General features: G+C 52.2%; 1 protein-coding gene across 1 annotated transcript in view; it reads left to right on the top strand.

Moving 5' to 3' along the window:
* The window catches only part of TANC2 (tetratricopeptide repeat, ankyrin repeat and coiled-coil containing 2), a 274744-nt gene that overhangs the window by 35993 nt on the left and 218238 nt on the right, over nucleotides 1-20513 (top strand). Inside the window, 1 exon segment of the mRNA XM_075584218.1 lies at nucleotides 5372-5471. Coding sequence (XP_075440333.1) covers nucleotides 5405-5471 — 67 coding nt within the window. The 5' untranslated portion in view covers nucleotides 5372-5404.

Consider the following 20513-nt stretch of genomic DNA (forward strand, 5'->3'; position numbering starts at 1 on the left):
TCCCCAAATACGTCCGGCCGCCCTCCCCAAATACGTCCGGCCGCCCCCCCCAAATACGTCCGCCCGCCCCCCCCAAATACGTCCGGCCGCCCTCCCCAAATACGTCCGTCCGCCCTCCCCAAATACGTCCGGCCGCCCTCCCCAAATACGTCCAGCCGCCCTCCCCAAATACGTCCAGCCGCCCTCCCCAAATATGTCCGTCCTCCCCAAATACGTCCGTGTGCCCTCCCCAAATACGTCCGTGTGCCCTCCCCAAATACGTCCGCCCTCCCCAAATACGTCCGCCCGCCCTCCCCAAATACGTCAGGCCGCCCTCCCCAAATACGTCCGTCCGCCCTCCCCAAATACGTCCGTCCGCCCTCCCCAAATACGTCCGCCCTCCCCAAATACGTCCCGGCCGCCCTCCCCAAATACGTCCGCCCGCCCTCCCCAAATACGTCCGGCCGCCCTCCCCAAATACGTCCGCCCCCCCCAAATACGTCCGCCCGCCCCCCCCAAATACGTCCCGACCGCCCCCCCCAAATACGTCCCGGCCGCCCTCCCCAAATACGTCCGTCCGCCCTCCCCAAATACATCCGGCCGCCCTCCCTAAATACGTCCGGCCGCCCTCCCCAAATACGTCCCGGCCGCCCTCCCTAAATACGTCCGGCCGCCCTCCCCAAATACGTCCGGCCGCCCTCCCCAAATACGTCCGTCTTCCCTCCCCAAATACGTCCGTGTGCCCTTCCCAAATACGTCCCGGCCGCCCTCCCTAAATACGTCCGGCCGCCCTCCCCAAACACGTCCGTCCGCCCTCCCCAAACACGTCCGTCCGCCCTCCCCAAACACGTCCGCCCGCCCCCCCCAAATACGTCCGGCCGCCCTCCCCAAATACGTCCCGCCGCCCCCCCCCAAATACGTCCGCCCTCCCCAAATACGTCCGTCCGCCCTCCCCAAATACGTCCGTCCGCCCTCCCCAAATACGTCCGTCCGCCCTCCCCAAATACGTCCGTCCGCCCTCCCCAAATACGTCCGTCCGCCCTCCCCAAATACGTCCGCCCGCCCCCCCCAAATACGTCCGCCCGCCCTCCCCAAATACGTCCGCCCGCCCCCCCCCAAACACGCCCGGCCTTCTTTCTATCGGCTGTCGGTCACTAATCCCTTTCCGCTCGGGCAGCTCGGCGGGTGATAGTTTGCGTTGCGCGGGAGGGAATGGTTCGAACACCGCGAGCGCTTGGGAACGGGGCGTCTTGTCGCAGCCGTATCGCAGTGACCGGCGTTCGGCCGCAGTCGCAACCCTCCGCCGCAGCCGATGCGCCGCTGGAACCGCCTGCCGCTTGTACTAGTTCGGGGGTTAATTTAAGGGGTTTAGCGGTTAGGGTAGGGGGTTAATTTAAGGGGTTTTAGCGGTTAGGGTAGGGGGTTAATTTAAGGGATTTTAGCGGTTAGGGTAGGGGGTTAATTTAAGGGTTTTAGCGGTTAGGGTAGGGGGTTAATTTAATGGTTTTAGCGGTTAGGGTAGGGGGTTTATTTAAGGGGTTTAGCGGTTAGGGTAGGGGGTTAATTTAAGGGATTTTAGCGGTTAGGGTAGGGGGTTAATTTAAGGGTTTTAGCGGTTAGGGTAGGGGGTTAATTTAAGGGATTTTAGCGGTTAGGGTAGGGGGTTAATTTAAGGGTTTTAGCGGGTAGGTTAGTGGGTATTGGGTTAAGGTGCTTATCGGGAAAAGGTCCCGGCGTCCGGGTGAGACGCGGCGAAACGGCTGCGACCAAATGTCCTAGACCACAAACGCTTTCCCCCCTTTTTTGAACGCGTTGTGATCGGTCGAACACCGTGAAGCCGGGGCGCAGTCACACCGCGCGGTTATCTGCCGGGGCGCAGTCACACCGCGCGGTTATCTGCCGGGGCGCAGTCACACCGCGCGGTTATCTGCCGGGCCATGCAATGGCCTGCAGCAATGTCCGACATCTCCGTGGGAAAAGCCACACCGCGCCAAAGAAACGACGTGGGCCCGTTACCAGACGGCTCTTCGGAAACCCTCTTCCTGCTTTTATTCAGCAGTGCGATCTTTTCTAGGTCTCTAAGTGACCATAACGCCCTGTTTTATTTCTCCCTGGACCGGTTGCCCGGGAGTGGGCTGCGGGGATGGTCCATGTTGGATGGTGTTCCTCAGCCCTTTTTCTTGAGCTCTCTTTAGTCGTGTCGATCTGCTCGGGACTTGTTAGTAAACCGGCCTGCTGTCTCCCCCCCCCCCCCCATTCTTCCTCCTGCTGCTTATCTGCGGCCCACCCTTCCCTGAATGCAGAGGGAGTTATGTCGGACCCCATGTCCGAGTCTCTTCCCCAGGCACCTCCTCCGTCTGCGATCGCGTGTCTGCCGTTCATCTGTGCACCCGAGGCCCAGGTAGCCCGAGTCCTACATTTGTTTGTGCGTTTCTGCATTAATAATGTTTTATTTCCTTCGGCAATCCTCTACTCCCACCAGGCCTCAATCCCAATGCCTGTTTCCACCCCTCTCCCCCACCCCTGAACCTCAAACATTGGACACATGGAAATAAGGAAGATATCATTTAAGTCCATGAGTGATTTGGTGGCGCTTCCAAGCAAGTGACAACTCCTAGAGCGGGTCTGGGACACATGTCATATTACCAATAACATGTGTATTTTCGGTGTGTGTGTGTTGTCCCATAACCAGCCAATCGTGATCAGAGGCTTGAGCTGAAGGTTCGGAGTGTGAACCACCAGCAGAAATTCTGTAGCTACCGAACGCACAGCTGCCTGTAACAGGTACACACCAAGGAGGTGCAGTTGGAGGGTGTGAGACGGGGAACCATAATCGATATACAGCGCTCCGGCCGTGCTCGCCCCACCGCACGTACTGTGGCAGTGTGGAGTACCAGATCATGTCTGGTGCGTGCGGCACAGGGAGATGGGGGGGGGGGGGGGGGAGGAGAATGGGTCAGGAACTGTGCACGAACCTGCACCTGGAAGGTAGGGACCTGGGCAACGAGGGCAAGGCATAGTCAACGGTAGGATCACCTGTGCAGGCAATAAGGCACACCAGGACCATCCGATGGGTGGTCAGCCCCATCCATACCTGTACTGAGGTCTTGGCTGTTCCGATCATTCAAGACACGCTATGGATGTAGGATGTAGAGTAGACCGAAGGTGACCAGCTCCGGTCCTCGAGCTACCACAGGTTTTCAGGATATCCCTGCTTCAGCAGAAGTGACTCAATCCGTGGCTTAGTCTTCGACCACCTGCGCTATAGCAGAGAGAGCCTGAAATACCTGAACTGCTGGTAGCTGAGAGGACTGGATTAGGCTGTTCCCGAAGCAGACTTTCCGTATGTTCCTTGGTCACCTGTGACTGCTGTGTTATAATTAAAGTGGAAAAAGCAACTCCCCCCCACCCCCCCGCCTCCACCCCCCAAGAAGCCTATATGAGTTCCGGGAACCCCCCAGCCCCCCTGCCGAACATGCCTGATGTTACCATGGTCCCCTCTAGACTGAGCTCCATTTTAAAGTCCCAAACGCGTAATATTTCAAACGCTTTCTGTCTCCTGGACGGAGCCTCGGCGTTGGCAGAGGGGGAGCAGACACCTGCCGCTCACACCTTTATTCCGAGAGAAGCGACAGCCAGCTGGGATTAGCGTCGCGGTGTAAGAGTTGCAGCCCGGTGATTAGAGAGCGGGGGTGAGGGCCATTGTCTAGAAATCCTGGCACGGTTCCCAGGTGTGGGAACAAAGAAGGGGCTTGTCCCACGCCCAGAGTGACTTCTACCTGGGACTCCTGGTTCAGCGCGCGGGAGGGCAGGGGCCGCTCGCTCCAGCCTTCGGCTTTGCAGGTAATTCATCTCTGTATTTAGGGCTTTCACCTGTGACGTGAAGCGCAGTGAGTTACACCCTAACCCCGCGCGGCACTCGCCACCTGTTTGCGAGAGGCGGGTGTGGCGTAACGAAGGGGGGTGACGGCGGGAGGGGGCGCTCGATGAAATGTCCACCAACTTCATGCGGTTATCATCTCGGCAATCTAACCCTGCGTGCGCTCCGTGACGTAGATCAGGGGGGCGCAGTTCCCGTCCTCAAGACCCCCCCCCCCCCCAACAGGTCCGTGTTTTAAGGATATCCATGCTTCAGCACAGGTGGCTCAATTTGGTCACTGCTTCAGCACAGGTGGCACAATCAGTCTATGCATCGGCACAGGTGGCTCAAGCGGTCCCAGCTTCAGCACAAGGTGGCTCAATCAGTGACTCAGTCGTACTGTCAGTAAACATTTGTTTTATGGGTCAATAAACAACTTTAATTCCTTTTTTTTTTTTTTTTTTGTCTTTGGCTTATACCACGATGACGTAGGTTTCCATTTGATATGTATTTATGGTATGTAGGTCTGTATGTGACATGCATGTGTGGTTATGCATGTCAGGCATGTACACAGCACGTTACAGAAATGTTATACACGGTGATAATACAGGGAGCATAATTGTGTTTTTTTTTTTGTCTGCGATGCTGTGAAGTGAGCAGGGGAGATGTACACACACTACTGTTTCACTGCTATTAATCCTGCCTTGTATACACCGTCCCTAATCCCTGTGTGTAACCGGTGTGATACATACATACGTCAGCCCTGGGAGTTACACTTTCATTTCATAGAGCTGTGTCCTCTTGTTGGTAAAGCAAACTCCTTTGTATATAGATTTGGTCTAATAAAGATATTGAAATGTTCATATAGATTTGGGTTATAATAGTTTAATATTCCTATACATTTGATCTGTAATAAATAAATTAAGATGTTTGAAAGCAGCAGTCCCAAGCTGCCGTTATTTTCGTCCCTTTAATCTGTGCATCAATACAACCCACACAATGATCAATAATTAGCTAAGTTGCCGATTGATCCGTTCTTCTGCGATCGATCGGCAAAGATTCGGCTCGGGGGGGGTTCACTAAATGGCTGTCAGTGCAGCAGAAGAGGACCAAAGATGCAAAGTTCTGTGGGGAAGATCATGTGACCAGGCAGTCACTTGATACGATTGGTGCCACTGCTAGAGAGAGGGCGGGGCTCAAAAAGGTGTCTGCCAGAGCCTGTTTCAGTAGAGGAAGGGGGTGTGACTTTGTAAATGGCTGCTATAGAAACAAAAAATGCTGGTTACATTATAATACATTAAACATGTAATTCAGAGTTGTTAAAAAAAATGCTAAATGTATTTTCTCATGGTACAGAACTGATTTATTAAAAAAAAAAAAAAACCATCTGCAGCTTTATTCCCATCCGCATCAGACTATAAAGAATGACCCCCGTGGCCATTCTTACGAATAAAGTTATTTATTGGATGATTGCCTGCAGCGTTTACCTTCCCGCGAGCCTTACCGTGTTCTCGCTTTCTCTGGTAAACGCAGATTTCCGGCCCCTGAGAGGACACTAGCGCAGAAATGTTCCGGAACAGTCTGAAGATGCTTCTTACCGGCGGGAAGTCGAACCGTAAAAACCGGTCCAGCGGTAAGTGATCTGAAACGAAAACAAGAAAGCTGGTTTGTAAATTATTGGTTTTATCTGCGAGTTGGGTTAGAAATGGCGCCATTATCTTCCCGTGGTGGGAAGCTGAATATTGGTTTTATCCGTGAGTTGGGTTAGTAATGACGCCATTATCTTCCCGTGGTGGGAAGCTGAATATTGGTTATATCCGTGAGTTGGGTTAGAAATGGCGCCATTATCTTCCCGTGGTGAGAAGCTGAATATTGGTTTTATCCGTGAGTTGGGTTAGTAATGGCGCCATTATCTTCCCGTGGTGGGAAGCTGAATATTGGTTTTATCCGTGAGTTGGGTTATAAATGGCGCCATTATCTTCCCGTGGTGGGAAGCTGAATATTGGTTATATCCGTGAGTTGGGTTAGAAATGGCGCCATTATCTTCCCGTGGTGGGAAGCTGAATATTGGTTATATCCGTGAGTTGGGTTAGAAATGGCGCCATTATCTTCCCGTGGTGGGAAGCTGAATATTGGTTATATCCGTGAGTTGGGTTAGAAATGGCGCCATTATCTTCCCGTGGTGGGAAGCTGAATATTGGTTATATCCGTGAGTTGGGTTAGAAATGGCGCCATTATCTTCCCGTGGTGAGAAGCTGAATATTGGTTTTATCCGTGAGTTGTGTTAGTAATGGCGCCATTATCTTCCCGTGGTGAGAAGCTGAATATTGGTTTTATTCGTGAGTTGGGTTAGACATGGCGCCATTATCTTCCCGTGGTGAGAAGCTGAATATTGGTTTTATCCTTGAGTTGCGTTAGAAATGGCGCCATTATCTTCCCGTGGTGAGAAGCTGAATATTGGTTATATCCGTGAGTTGGGTTAGAAATGGCGCCATTATCTTCCCGTGGTGGGAAGCTGAATATTGGTTATATCCGTGAGTTGCGTTAGAAATGGCGCCATTATCTTCCCGTGGTGGGAAGCTGAATATTGGTTATATCCGTGAGTTGGGTTAGAAATGGCGCCATTATCTTCCCGTGGTGGGAAGCTGAATATTGGTTATATCCGTGAGTTGGGTTAGAAATGGCGCCATTATCTTCCCGTGGTGAGAAGCTGAATATTGGTTTTATCCGTGAGTTGTGTTAGTAATGGCGCCATTATCTTCCCGTGGTGAGAAGCTGAATATTGGTTTTATTCGTGAGTTGGGTTAGACATGGCGCCATTATCTTCCCGTGGTGAGAAGCTGAATATTGGTTTTATCCTTGAGTTGCGTTAGAAATGGCGCCATTATCTTCCCGTGGTGAGAAGCTGAATATTGGTTATATCCGTGAGTTGGGTTAGAAATGGCGCCATTATCTTCCCGTGGTGGGAAGCTGAATATTGGTTATATCCGTGAGTTGCGTTAGAAATGGCGCCATTATCTTCCCGTGGTGGGAAGCTGAATATTGGTTTTATCCTTGAGTTGGGTTAGAAATGGCGCCATTATCTTCCCGTGGTGGGAAGCTGAATATTGGTTATATCCGTGAGTTGGGTTAGAAATGGCGCCATTATCTTCCCGTGGTGAGAAGCTGAATATTGGTTTTATCCTTGAGTTGCGTTAGAAATGGCGCCATTATCTTCCCGTGGTGAGAAGCTGAATATTGGTTTTATCCTTGAGTTGGGTTAGAAATGGCGCCATTATCTTCCCGTGGTGGGAAGCTGAATATTGGTTATATCCGTGAGTTGGGTTAGAAATGGCGCCATTATCTTCCCGTGGTGGGAAGCTGAATATTGGTTATATCCGTGAGTTGGGTTAGAAATGGCGCCATTATCTTCCCGTGGTGGGAAGCTGAATATTGGTTATATCCGTGAGTTGGGTTAGAAATGGCGCCATTATCTTCCCGTGGTGGGAAGCTGAATATTGGTTATATCCGTGAGTTGCGTTAGAAATGGCGCCATTATCTTCCCGTGGTGGGAAGCTGAATATTGGTTATATCCGTGAGTTGGGTTAGAAATGGCGCCATTATCTTCCCGTGGTGAGAAGCTGAATATTGGTTTTATCCGTGAGTTGAGTTAGTAATGGCGCCATTATCTTCCCGTGGTGAGAAGCTGAATATTGGTTTTATTCGTGAGTTGGGTTAGAAATGGCGCCATTATCTTCCCGTGGTGAGAAGCTGAATATTGGTTTTATCCGTGAGTTGGGTTAGTAATGACGCCATTATCTTCCCGTGGTGGGAAGCTGAATGTTGGTTTTATCCGTGAGTTGGGTTAGAAATGGCGCCATTATCTTCTCGGGGTGGGAAGCTGAATGTTGGTTTTATCCGTGAGTTGGGTTAGAAATGGCGCCATTATCTTCTCGTGGTGAGAAGCTGAATATTGGTTTTATCCGTGAGTTGGGTTAGAAATTGTGCCATTATCTTCCTGTGGTGGGAAGCTGAATATTGGTTTTATCCGTGAGTTGGGTTAAAAATGGCGCCATTATCTTCTCGTGGTGGGTAGCTGAATATTGGTTATATCCGTGAGTTGGGTTAGAAATGGCGCCATTATCTTCCCGTGGTGGGAAGCTGAATATTGGTTATATCCGTGAGTTGGGTTAGTAATGGCGCCATTATCTTCCCGTGGTGAGAAGCTGAATATTGGTTTTATCCTTGAGTTGCGTTAGAAATGGCGCCATTATCTTCCCGTGGTGGGTAGCTGAATATTGGTTATATCCGTGAGTTGGGTTAGAAATGGCGCCATTATCTTCCCGTGGTGGGAAGCTGAATATTGGTTTTATCCGTGAGTTGGGTTAGAAATGGCGCCATTATCTTCCCGTGGTGAGAAGCTGAATTTTGGTTTTATCCGTGAGTTGGGTTAGTAATGGCGCCATTATCTTCCCGTGGTGGGAAGATGAATATTGGTTTTATCCGTGAGTTGGGTTAGTAATGGCGCCATTATCTTCTCGGGGTGGGAAGCTGAATATTGGTTTTATCCGTGAGTTGGGTTAGTAATGGCGCCATTATCTTCTCGGGGTGGGAAGCTGAATATTGGTTTTATCCGTGAGTTGGGTTAGTAATGGCGCCATTATCTTCTCGGGGTGGGAAGCTGAATATTGGTTTTATCCGTGAGTTGGGTTAGTAATGGCGCCATTATCTTCCCGTGGTGGGAAGCTGAATATTGGTTTTATCCGTGAGTTGGGTTAGTAATGGCGCCATTATCTTCCCGTGGTGGGAAGCTGAATATTGGTTTTATCCGTGAGTTGGGTTAGAAATGGCGCCATTATCTTCCCGTGGTGGGAAGCTGAATATTGGTTTTATCCGTGAGTTGGGTTAGAAATGGCGCCATTATCTTCCCGTGGTGAGAAGCTGAATTTTGGTTTTATCCGTGAGTTGGGTTAGTAATGGCGCCATTATCTTCCCGTGGTGGGAAGATGAATATTGGTTTTATCCGTGAGTTGGGTTAGTAATGGCGCCATTATCTTCTCGGGGTGGGAAGCTGAATATTGGTTTTATCCGTGAGTTGGGTTAGTAATGGCGCCATTATCTTCTCGGGGTGGGAAGCTGAATATTGGTTTTATCCGTGAGTTGGGTTAGTAATGGCGCCATTATCTTCTCGGGGTGGGAAGCTGAATATTGGTTTTATCCGTGAGTTGGGTTAGTAATGGCGCCATTATCTTCCCGTGGTGGGAAGCTGAATATTGGTTTTATCCGTGAGTTGGGTTAGTAATGGCGCCATTATCTTCCCGGGGTGGGAAGCTGAATATTGGTTTTATCCGTGAGTTGGGTTAGTAATGGCGCCATTATCTTCTCGGGGTGGGAAGCTGAATATTGGTTTTATCCGTGAGTTGGGTTAGTAATGGCGCCATTATCTTCCCGTGGTGGGAAGATGAATATTGGTTTTATCCGTGAGTTGGGTTAGAAATGGCGCCATTATCTTCCCGTGGTGGGAAGCTGAATATTGGTTATATCCGTGAGTTGGGTTTGTAATGTCGCCATTATCTTCTCGGGGTGGGAAGCTGAATATTGGTTTTATCCGTGAGTTGGGTTAGTAATGGCGCCATTATCTTCCCGGGGTGAGAAGCTGAATATTGGTTTTATCCGTGAGTTGGGTTAGAAATGGCGCCATTATCTTCTCGGGGTGGGAAGCTGAATATTGGTTTTATCCGTGAGTTGGGTTAGTAATGTCGCCATTATCTTCTCGGGGTGGGAAGCTGAATATTGGTTTTATCCGTGAGTTGGGTTAGTAATGGCGCCATTATCTTCTCAGGGTGGGAAGATGAATATTGGTTTTATCCGTGAGTTGGGTTAGAAATGGCGCCATTATCTTCCCGTGGTGGGAAGCTGATTATTGGTTTTATCCGTGAGTTGGGTTAGTAATGGCGCCATTATCTTCCCGTGGTGGGAAGCTGAATATTGGTTTTATCCGTGAGTTGGGTTAGTAATGGCGCCATTATCTTCTCGGGGTGGGAAGATGAATATTGGTTTTATCCGTGAGTTGGGTTAGAAATGGCGCCATTATCTTCTCGTGGTGGGAAGATGAATATTGGTTATATCCGTGAGTTGGGTTAGTAATGGCGCCATTATCTTCTCGGGGTGGGAAGCTGAATATTGGTTTTATCCGTGAGTTGGGTTAGTAATGTCGCCATTATCTTCTCGGGGTGGGAAGCTGAATATTGGTTTTATCCGTGAGTTGGGTTAGTAATGGCGCCATTATCTTCTCAGGGTGGGAAGATGAATATTGGTTTTATCCGTGAGTTGGGTTAGAAATGGCGCCATTATCTTCCCGTGGTGGGAAGCTGATTATTGGTTTTATCCGTGAGTTGGGTTAGTAATGGCGCCATTATCTTCCCGTGGTGGGAAGCTGAATATTGGTTTTATCCGTGAGTTGGGTTAGTAATGGCGCCATTATCTTCTCGGGGTGGGAAGATGAATATTGGTTTTATCCGTGAGTTGGGTTAGAAATGGCGCCATTATCTTCTCGTGGTGGGAAGATGAATATTGGTTATATCCGTGAGTTGGGTTAGTAATGGCGCCATTATCTTCCCGTGGTGGGAAGCTGAATATTGGTTTTATCCGTGAGTTGGGTTAGTAATGGCGCCATTATCTTCCCGTGGTGGGAAGTTGAGGCCGCTGGCTTCGTTGTGTCCTGTGCGTGAGACCACTTTTGTCATGTGACTCTACGGTGCCGCTTTGTGTTCCCGTCGGGGTCTCGTTGTTTTCTTGGAAGATGCCGTTTGCGGAACATTTTAAAGCGCTGCGAGGATGTATTAGTTGAGTTCGTGGCCTAGCAGTTACACTGTTTTCTGAACCAATCACGGTTCCCCATGAGGTACTTGTAGTAATCGTCAAAGAGGGTGTTTGAGCAGAGAAGTGCCAAGTATTTATTCACTCATTTACAAAGAGAGACCCCCTTTGCGGCCCTCCGTCCTTCAGAATGATTTCACCTTGGGGGGGGGGGGGGGTAACCCGGGGGGGGGGGGGTAACCCATGCTTCCGGAGTTCAGCTGGTAGAGATTCGTTCGCAGTTGTCCAAAAGATCGGTCTTCTGCACCAATGTATTTTATTTATATTGCGGTATGGATAACATTTAGACAGGGGTGATAGTCTGAGGTGGGGTAAATGAGACAGGGGTGATAGTCTGAGGTGGGGTAAATGAGACAGGGGTGATAGTCTGCGGTGGGGTAAATGAGACAGGGGTGATAGTCTGCGGTGGGGTAAATGAGACAGGGGTGATAGTCTGCGGTGGGGTAAATGAGACAGGGGTGATAGTCTGCGGTGGGGTAAATGAGACAGGGGTGATAGTCTGCGGTGGGGTAAATGAGACAGGGGTGATAGTCTTGAGGTGGGGTAAATGAGACAGGGGTGATAGTCTGAGGTGGGGTAAATGAGACAGGGGTGATAGTCTGCGGTGGGGTAAATGAGACAGGGGTGATAGTCTTGAGGTGGGTTAAATGAGACAGGGGTGATAGTCTGAGGTGGGTTAAATGAGACAGGGGTGATAGTCTGAGGTGGGTTAAATGAGACAGGGGTGATAGTCTGAGGTGGGGTAAATGAGACGGGTGATAGTCTTGATGTGGGTTAAATGAGACAGGGGTGATGGTCTGAGGTGGGTTAAATGAGACAGGGGTGATAGTCTTGAGGTGGGTTAAATGAGACAGGGGTGATAGTCTGAGGTGGGGTAAATGAGACAGGGGTGATAGTCTGAGGTGGGTTAAATGAGACAGGGGTGATAGTCTGAGGTGGGTTAAAGTTATCAAGGTCAAAGCCAGAGGGAGTGTGGAGCAGGTGTGAAGGAGAAACATTTGACATGGGTTATAGCCTGAGGTGGCTTTAACTTACCACGGTCAGCGTGTCACTCCGCAGGGGTGATAGTCTGAGATGGCTGTCTCAAGGGGTATGGTGTGGCAGTGTGAGTGTGTGACAGTGGAGTAGGTGTCTCAGTGATGTCAGTGTAGCTCTTGGCCAATGAGAGTCGTGTGTGAGGCTGACTATGGGCGGGCGGACACAGGGACCAATGTCTGTGTGTGTGTGTGTGTCACAGTGGAGCGTTCCTCTTGGCCAATGACAGTCGGGGGGGGGGGGGAGGGGGGCGGGCGGACCCACGGACCAATCAGATTCACCACATCTACTAACAATCTCACACTTTTCAGTTATATAGATATAGATATGGTCCGAAGTACTCCGGTCAGAGTGGCCATCGAGCCCCCGTCCCCCCGTCCATGACTTTTATGTATTGATGCCAGTATACATCCGTTACAGTTTCCTGCACAATAACCTGCTTTTCACTGAACCTTTACCCACAGTAGTAACGCCCCAAACGGCTTCCGTGGCGTTGGCAATAAGTACTGGATTATTTGATCTGAATCCGTTGTCCTGCACTTTGCTGCTGCTTTGAAATAGACACGTTGGGCGCAGTACTTACTAGTTCCAGGAGAAGGCAGTGGGATATCTTAAATCTGATCTACCCGCTTGATTTTGAGGTTGCATATAGCGTAGGTCACCTTACGTAAGCCTGAGACGACGGTACCATTCTGCGTGGCTGCTTTCCAGTCAGCTGCACGTTTGCGGTGCCAAATGTTGCTTCTGTTTGCGCTGCACTTCACATCTGTCCGCCCAGCTGTTTCGTGACATCTGAACGGACAGAATATGAACTCGGAGGAGCGTTGTTGGTCCAGTTGTAAAATAAAGCAGTACTTCAGTACCAGGAGAAACTTTGTCTACATTTAGCATAGGTTGAACTTGATGGACCTATGTCTTTTTTTCAACCTCATCTACTATGTAACTATGTAACCTTTTTTTAAATATTTCGACTAGCAATTGATATTTTAGGACAAGCTGTATTGAGTTCTACTCTGTTCCTCTTGGCAGATAAGACCGACTTTATCAAAGGTTCTCCTGAGTTTAGCACGGGTGTAAAATCCAAGATGGCAACGAATTCACCAAGCTTCTGGGCTCCGTCGCGGGTTAACGCACCCCAATGGGCGCCAACTGCCCTGAATTGGGGCGCCAACTCCCGTTCGGAGCTGGAAGAAGAGCCCCGGGAATAAGACCGGTGAGGTAGAATCAGAAAGAAAAGGGTTAAGGTGGTAAAATGGTGCAAATGGAAACGGGGAAGCCCTTATTGTGTGTTTGCCCTGGCAGGACCGTTATGAAAACCTGTTTATTGGCAGTCCGGGCAAAGTAAATAAAGGAGATGCTGGGGATTTCGGACGTCCGCCATGTTGTCTTCATGCTTATCAGACTGCAAAACATGGATCCTGTTCTTATATAGCAGCGGTGCAGGCCTAAAGCCTTTCCTGCCCAGGAGAGCTGACAATCTAATGTTGGCGCCCGTGGCAGACGGGAGATGGCGACTTGCTCGAGCTCGCTGGAAGTTGACACTAGGGTGCGAGGCAGGGATGGGCGATATACCGATACGCAGTAATGCCGCGATAACATGGTAATAACCTGGCCACCCGGAGTGCGGATATGGGAGATTACCGGTGATCGCGATATTATGGGACGCCGGTGGTCAGGGGTGAAGCTCTGGCGGCCACTGTGCTGTCTCTCTGTCACGGAATGGGACGTTTGCTCGCGGTCTTGTGGCCACTACCAAACCGCCACCGGTGCTCTGCGGCATCGCAAGTCGCCACCGGGAAACACCGCTGGACACATCGCCGCTTTTTCGTCGCCGCCATTTTTAAATGTCCCGGCCGCCGCTCCGAATTTGTATTTTCCCCTCTCAGCGCGCCCGCCTGACCCGCGCTTAGTGTTCATGTTAGCGGGGGCGCATTCACATTCGGACCGTTCAAAGTGGCGGCCGAGACATTTAAAGGTGGCGGCCGAGACATTTAAAGGTGGCAGCCGAGACATTTAAAGATGGCGACAATGAAGAAATGTCAGCAAAAAGTGGCAATGTGGCCTGCGGTGAGTTTTCCGGCGGCGACTTGTGATGCTGCAGAGTGCCGGCGGCGCCAATCGTCCCAGATTGCTCTGTCCTCCCCTCCCTTCCTGCTTCTGAATGCTGACTCAGAGGGGGAGGAGCTTTGGGCAGCATGGGGGAGTGAAAGCAGCAGGCTGCAGCAGGGAAAGGTAGGAACTACTCTCCCTTCTTTCCTTTTGTTAAGCCCTCCATTCCCACCCTCCCCCTGGGGCACCCCACCCCTTCCTTTCTCCACCCATAGTTCTCAATTGTCGAAAAATCTGTTGACTATATTAACATTTTATAAATGAAATGTGTTTTTAAATGGAGGGAGTATCTCGGGGTGAGAGAGATGAGCGGGAGGTTAGGAAGAGGGGAGCACATTACGGGATTGGACACTGTGATTAACGGCCTCGCCGGGTGTCTGCGTATTCCTGACATTCCTCCCGTACAACTGTAATTGTTCCCATCTGTAAGTGAGGCTTACCTCACTGCTGCCAGTGTGTGTGTGTGTGTGTGTGTGTGTGTGTGTGTGTGTGTGTGTGTGTGTATATATATATATATATATATATATATATATATATATATATATATGCAAATATAGCTGTGTGCTCATCTGCATGTCTTAGGCAGGTCTGCAACCCCGCCTTTCCCCATTATCACCCAGCATACAGCACTTCCACTGCAGCAAAGGATTCTGGGAAATGACATGCAAATGAGCACACAGTGCCACTTTTTGCCTCAATAACCATTTTTAACATGGTTCCCTATAGGCTTAAGCTTGCTGTTATATTTGCATATTTGCTTTCCTGTGGAGGGTTTTTGTCACTTTATATATATATATATATATATATATATATATATATATATATATATATATATATATATATATATATATATATATATATATATATATATATATATATAATATCAAATGGAAATATTACTGTATGCTCATTTGCATGTCTTAGATAGGTCTGCAGCCCCCAACCATTATCACCCAGCACTTCCACTGCAGCAAGGGATTCTGGGAAATGACATGCAAATGAGCACACAGTGCCACCTTTTGCGTCTAAACCGTTTAACATGGTCCCCTATTAGCTTAAGCTTGCTGCATTTCTGCACTTCACAGCTTTGAGCACAGCCAGGGTTAAGATGTGCGAGGAACAACCCCCCCACCCCATCACAAGTGGGTTTCCTTTTCAAATGCCACCTTGACCATGGTTCCCATTGTATATTTGTATATGTGTGTATCAGTATATAGCGCGAGAGTGGAGAGTGGAGAGTGGAGAGTGGAGAGTGGAGAGTGGAGAGTGGAGAGTGGAGAGTGGAGAGTGGAGAGTGGAGAGTGGAGAGTGGAGAGTGGAGAGTGGAGAGTGGAGAGTGGAGAGTGGAGAGTGGAGAGTGGAGAGTGGAGAGTGGAGAGTGGAGAGTGGAGAGTGGAGAGTGGAGAGTGGAGAGTGGAGAGTGGAGAGTGGAGAGTGGAGAGTGGAGAGTGGAGAGTGGAGAGTGGAGAGTGGAGAGTGGAGAGTGGAGAGTGGAGAGTGGAGTGTGTTACACACTGTCTGCATTACAGACACAGATCCACGGGAAAGGACCGGTAATACATGTATCTGCAAGATCACAGACTCTCCATGGGGTGTCTCAGTATCATTCATAGGCTGAGAGTGGAGACTCTGAATAAGCTATAACCTTGAGCGGCAATTTTTGGGGGGAGAAAATGTCTTACCTTTGCCGGATTGAGCCCCCTCGGGTAGTGTACCGACATCACATGACGCCATGATGCCACGTTGCCTTGACGACGCTTAGACGCACGCCGTCATGACACCAAGGCGGAGGACGTAAGTGCGCGAGTGGCGTGGTGAGCGGTCCTCGCTCTCCCCTCCCTGTCCAGCTGTGGAGCAGTGGAGTCCGTTCGGCCACGCGGTTCTCGCTGGCAAACCCCGGCGCCAGCAAAGAGCTATGTAGCGAGGGGACTCGGGCCAACCACAAAGCTCGATGTCGGTGGGACGGACCGTGGCGGCCCCCAGCCGGGCGCCGGGCCCGGTGAGCTCGGTGTCGGTGGGACGGACCGTAGCGGCCCCCAGCCGGTCGCCGAGCTCGGTGTCGGTGGGACGGACCGTAGCGGCCCCCAGCCGGGCGCCGGGCCTGGTGAGCTCGGTGGAAGCTGCTCGGTGGAGACCTGCGGGGCTGGAGAAGTGCTGGTGTAATAAGTCGCCGTCACTTATCCCAGCGGTTAATCCCGGTGAATACTCTCCTCTGTGTGTATATCAGTCTCTATCTCCTTATCCCCGTGGCTACCCACCGGCTAAGCTGCTGGCTCCCAGCTCTGTCCGGCAAACGAAGCTGCCCAGAGGTTGGGAGTTCATGGTAGGTTTGGCTAAACCCGAAGCTCATTCGCCGGCCTCGGATACCTTCCCGGAAAGGGTCTTTCCAAGTCTTATAAGGGAAACTGATGTGCAGAGGGGCAGAGAGAAAGAGGCTGGTGGTGCGGGGGAGGGGAAGAGAAGAGGCTGGTGGTGCAGGGGGGAGAGAGAAGAAGGCAGGTGGTGCGGGGGGGGAGAGAAGAGGCTGGTGGTGCGGGGGGGAGAGAGAAGAGGCTGGTGGTGTGGAGGGGGGGGAGAGGAGAGTGGTGGTGCAGGGGGGGGGGAGAAGAGGCTGGGGGGGCGGGGGGAGGGGAAGAGGCTGGTGGGGGGGGGGGGGAAGAGAAGAGGCTGGTGGTGTGGGGGGGGGAGAGAAGAGGCTGGTGGTGTGGGGGGGAGAGAAGAGGCTGGTGCGGGGGGGGGGGGAGAGAAGGCTGGATGTGCAGAGGGGGGGGGGAGAGAAGAGGCTGGTGCAGGGGGGGGGAGAAGACGGCTGGTGGTGCAGGGGGGGGAGGAAGAGAAAAGGCTGGTGCAGGGGGAGGGGGGAGATAGAGAAGAGGCTGGTGCAGGGGGGGGGGAAGAGAAGACGGCTGGTGGTGCGGGGGGGGGAGAAGAAGGCTGGTGGTGCGGGGGGGGGAGAGAAGAAGGCTGGTGGTGCGGGGGGGGGGGGAGAGAAGACGGCTGGTGGTGCGAGGGGGGGGGAGAAGAAGGCTGGTGGTGCGGGGGGGGGGGAGAGAAGAAGGCCGGTGGTGCAGGGGGAGGGGGTGAGATAGAGAAGAGGCTGGTGCAGGGGGAGAGGGGGGAGGAAGGAGCCTCACAGCCTATGAATGATACTGAGACACCCCATGGAGAGCCTGTGATCTTGCAGATACATGTATTACCGGCCCTTTCCCGTGGATCTGTGTCTGTAACGCAGACAGTGTGTAACAGCGACTTATCACTTATCACTGTTGAAGAGAAACTGCCTCTAATCCCAGCAGTGTGCTGGTGAATTGCACACAGGCAATCAACCAGACTCCATCTGGCTGATTAGCACTGTTGGAAAAGCTTGGTCTGAGAAACAAGAGAGAGTTTCCTTAGATCACAATGGAGCTGACATAAGGAATAGGAGGGCCGTGTCCCGAGAGAGAGAGACAAGGGGAGCAGACCTCTATGCCTGGACCCCCCCCCCAGCAGACACCTACCTGGGCACAACTCACCTGAAGGTCCATTAAGGCAGCGCTGAGACTTTGGGGTGATAAGTAAGGGGCTTCCCCCCCGCCCCCAGCTTGTATTACTGCTGTGCAGCGCTGAGTACACGGCGTGTGTTACTGCTGTGCAGTGCTGACTACACGGATGGTGCGTGTATTACTGCTGTGCAGTGCTGACTACACGGATGTCGCGTGTGTTACTGCTGTGCAGCGCTGAGTACACGGATGGTGCGTGTATTACTGCTGTGCAGTGCTGACTACACGGATGGCGCGTGTGTTACTGCTGTGCAGCGCTGAGTACACGGATGGTGCGTGTGTTACTGCTGTGCAGCGCTGAGTACACGGATGGTGCGTGTATTACTGCTGTGCAGCGCTGAGTACACGGATGGTGCGTGTGTTACTGCTGTGCAGCGCCGAGTACACGGATGGTGTGTGTTACTGCTGTGCAGCGCTGAGTACACGGATGGCGCGTGTGTTACTGCTGTGCAGCGCTGATTACACGGATGGCGCGTGTGTTACTGCTGTGCAGCGCTGAGTACACGGATGGTGCGTGTGTTACTGCTGTGCAGCGCTGAGTACACGGATGGTGAGTGTTACTGCTGTGCAGCGCTTAGTACACGGATGGCGCGTGTGTTACTGCTGTGCAGCGCTGAGTACACGGATGGTGCGTGTATTATTGCTGTGCAGCGCTGAGTACACGGATGTCGTGTGTGTTATTGCTGTGCAGCGCTGAGTACACGGATGGCGTGTGTGTTATTGCTGTGCAGCGCTGAGTACACGGATGGTGCGTGTGTTATTGCTGTGCAGCGCTGAGTACACGGATGGTGCGTGTGTTACTGCTGTGCAGAGCTGAGTACACGGATGGCGCGTGTGTTACTGCTGTGCAGCGCTGAGTACACGGATGGCGCGTGTGTTACTGCTGTGCAGCGCAGAGTACACGGATGGTGCGTGTGTTACTGCTGTGCAGCGCTGAGTACACGGATGGCGCGTGTGTTACTGCTGTGCAGCGCTGAGTACACGGATGGCGCGTGTGTTACTGCTGTGCAGCGCTGAGTACACGGATGGCGCGTGTATTACTGCTGTGCAGCGCTGAGTACACGGATGGCGCGTGTGTTACTGCTGTGCAGCGCTGAGTACACGGATGGTGCGTGTGTTACTGTTGTGCAGCGCTGAGTACACGGATGGCGCGTGTGTTACTGCTGTGCAGCGCTGAGTACACGGATGGTGCGTGTGTTACTGCTGTGCAGCGCTGAGTACACGGATGGCGCGTGTGTTACTGCTGTGCAGCGCTGAGTACACGGATGGCGCGTGTTACTGCTGTGCAGCGCTGAGTACACGGATGGCGCGAGTGTTACTGCTGTGCAGCGCTGAGTACACGGATGGCGCGTGTGTTACTGCTGTGCAGCGCTGAGTACACGGATGGCGCGTGTGTTACTGATGTGCAGCGCTGAGTACACGGATGGCGCGTGTGTTACTGCTGTGCAGCGCTGAGTACACGGATGGCGCGTGTGTTACTGCTGTGCAGCGCTGAGTACACGGATGTCGCGTGTGTTACTGCTGTGCAGCGCTGAGTACACGGATGGCGCGTGTGTTACTGCTTTGCAGCGCTGAGTACACGGATGGCGCGTGTTACTGCTGTGCAGTGCTGAGTACACGGATGGCGCATGTGTTACTGCTGTGCAGCGCTGAGTACACGGATGGTGCGGGTGTGTTACTGCTGTGCAGCGCTGAGTACACGGATGGCGCGTGTGTTACTACTGTGCAGCGCAGAGTACACGGATGGTGCGTGTGTTACTGCTGTGCAGCGCTGAGTACACGGATGGCGCGTGTGTTACTGCTGTGCAGCGCTGAGTACACGGATGGCGCGTGTGTTACTGCTGTGCAGCGCTGAGTACACGGATGGCGCGTGTGTTACTGCTGTGCAGCGCTGAGTACACGGATGGCGCGTGTGTTACTGCTGTGCAGCGCTGAGTACACGGACGGCGCGTGTATTACTGCTGTGCAGCGCTGAGTACACGGATGGTGCGTGTGTGTTACTGCTGTGCAGCGCTGAGTACACGGATGGTGCGTGTGTTACTGCTGTGCAGCGCTGAGTACACGGATGGTGCGTGTATTACTGCTGTGCAGCGCTGAGTACACGGATGGTGCGTGTGTTACTGCTGTGCAGCGCCGAGTACACGGATGGTGTGTGTTACTGCTGTGCAGCGCTGAGTACACGGATGGCGCGTGTGTTACTGCTGTGCAGCGCTGAGTACACGGATGGTGCGTGTGTTACTGCTGTGCAGCGCTGAGTACACGGATGGTGAGTGTTACTGCTGTGCAGCGCTTAGTACACGGATGGCGCGTGTGTTACTGCTGTGCAGCGCTGAGTACACGGATGGTGCGTGTGTTACTGTTGTGCAGCGCTGAGTACACGGATGGCGCGTGTGTTACTGCTGTGCAGCGCTGAGTACACGGATGGTGCGTGTGTTACTGCTGTGCAGCGCTGAGTACACGGATGGCGCGTGTGTTACTGCTGTGCAGCGCTGAGTACACGGATGGCGCGTGTTACTGCTGTGCAGCGCTGAGTACACGGATGGCGCGAGTGTTACTGCTGTGCAGCGCTGAGTACACGGATGGCGCGTGTGTTACTGCTGTGCAGCGCTGAGTACACGGATGGCGCGTGTGTTACTGATGTGCAGCGCTGAGTACACGGATGGCGCGTGTGTTACTGCTGTGCAGCGCTGAGTACACGGATGGCGCGTGTGTTACTGCTGTGCAGCGCTGAGTACACGGATGTCGCGTGTGTTACTGCTGTGCAGCGCTGAGTACACGGATGGCGCGTGTGTTACTGCTTTGCAGCGCTGAGTACACGGATGGCGCGTGTTACTGCTGTGCAGTGCTGAGTACACGGATGGCGCATGTGTTACTGCTGTGCAGCGCTGAGTACACGGATGGTGCGGGTGTGTTACTGCTGTGCAGCGCTGAGTACACGGATGGCGCGTGTGTTACTACTGTGCAGCGCAGAGTACACGGATGGTGCGTGTGTTACTGCTGTGCAGCGCTGAGTACACGGATGGCGCGTGTGTTACTGCTGTGCAGCGCTGAGTACACGGATGGCGCGTGTGTTACTGCTGTGCAGCGCTGAGTACACGGATGGCGCGTGTGTTACTGCTGTGCAGCGCTGA

Source organism: Ascaphus truei, unplaced genomic scaffold, assembly GCF_040206685.1.
Source record: "Ascaphus truei isolate aAscTru1 unplaced genomic scaffold, aAscTru1.hap1 HAP1_SCAFFOLD_492, whole genome shotgun sequence".
NCBI classification, from domain to species: Eukaryota; Metazoa; Chordata; class Amphibia; order Anura; family Ascaphidae; genus Ascaphus; species Ascaphus truei.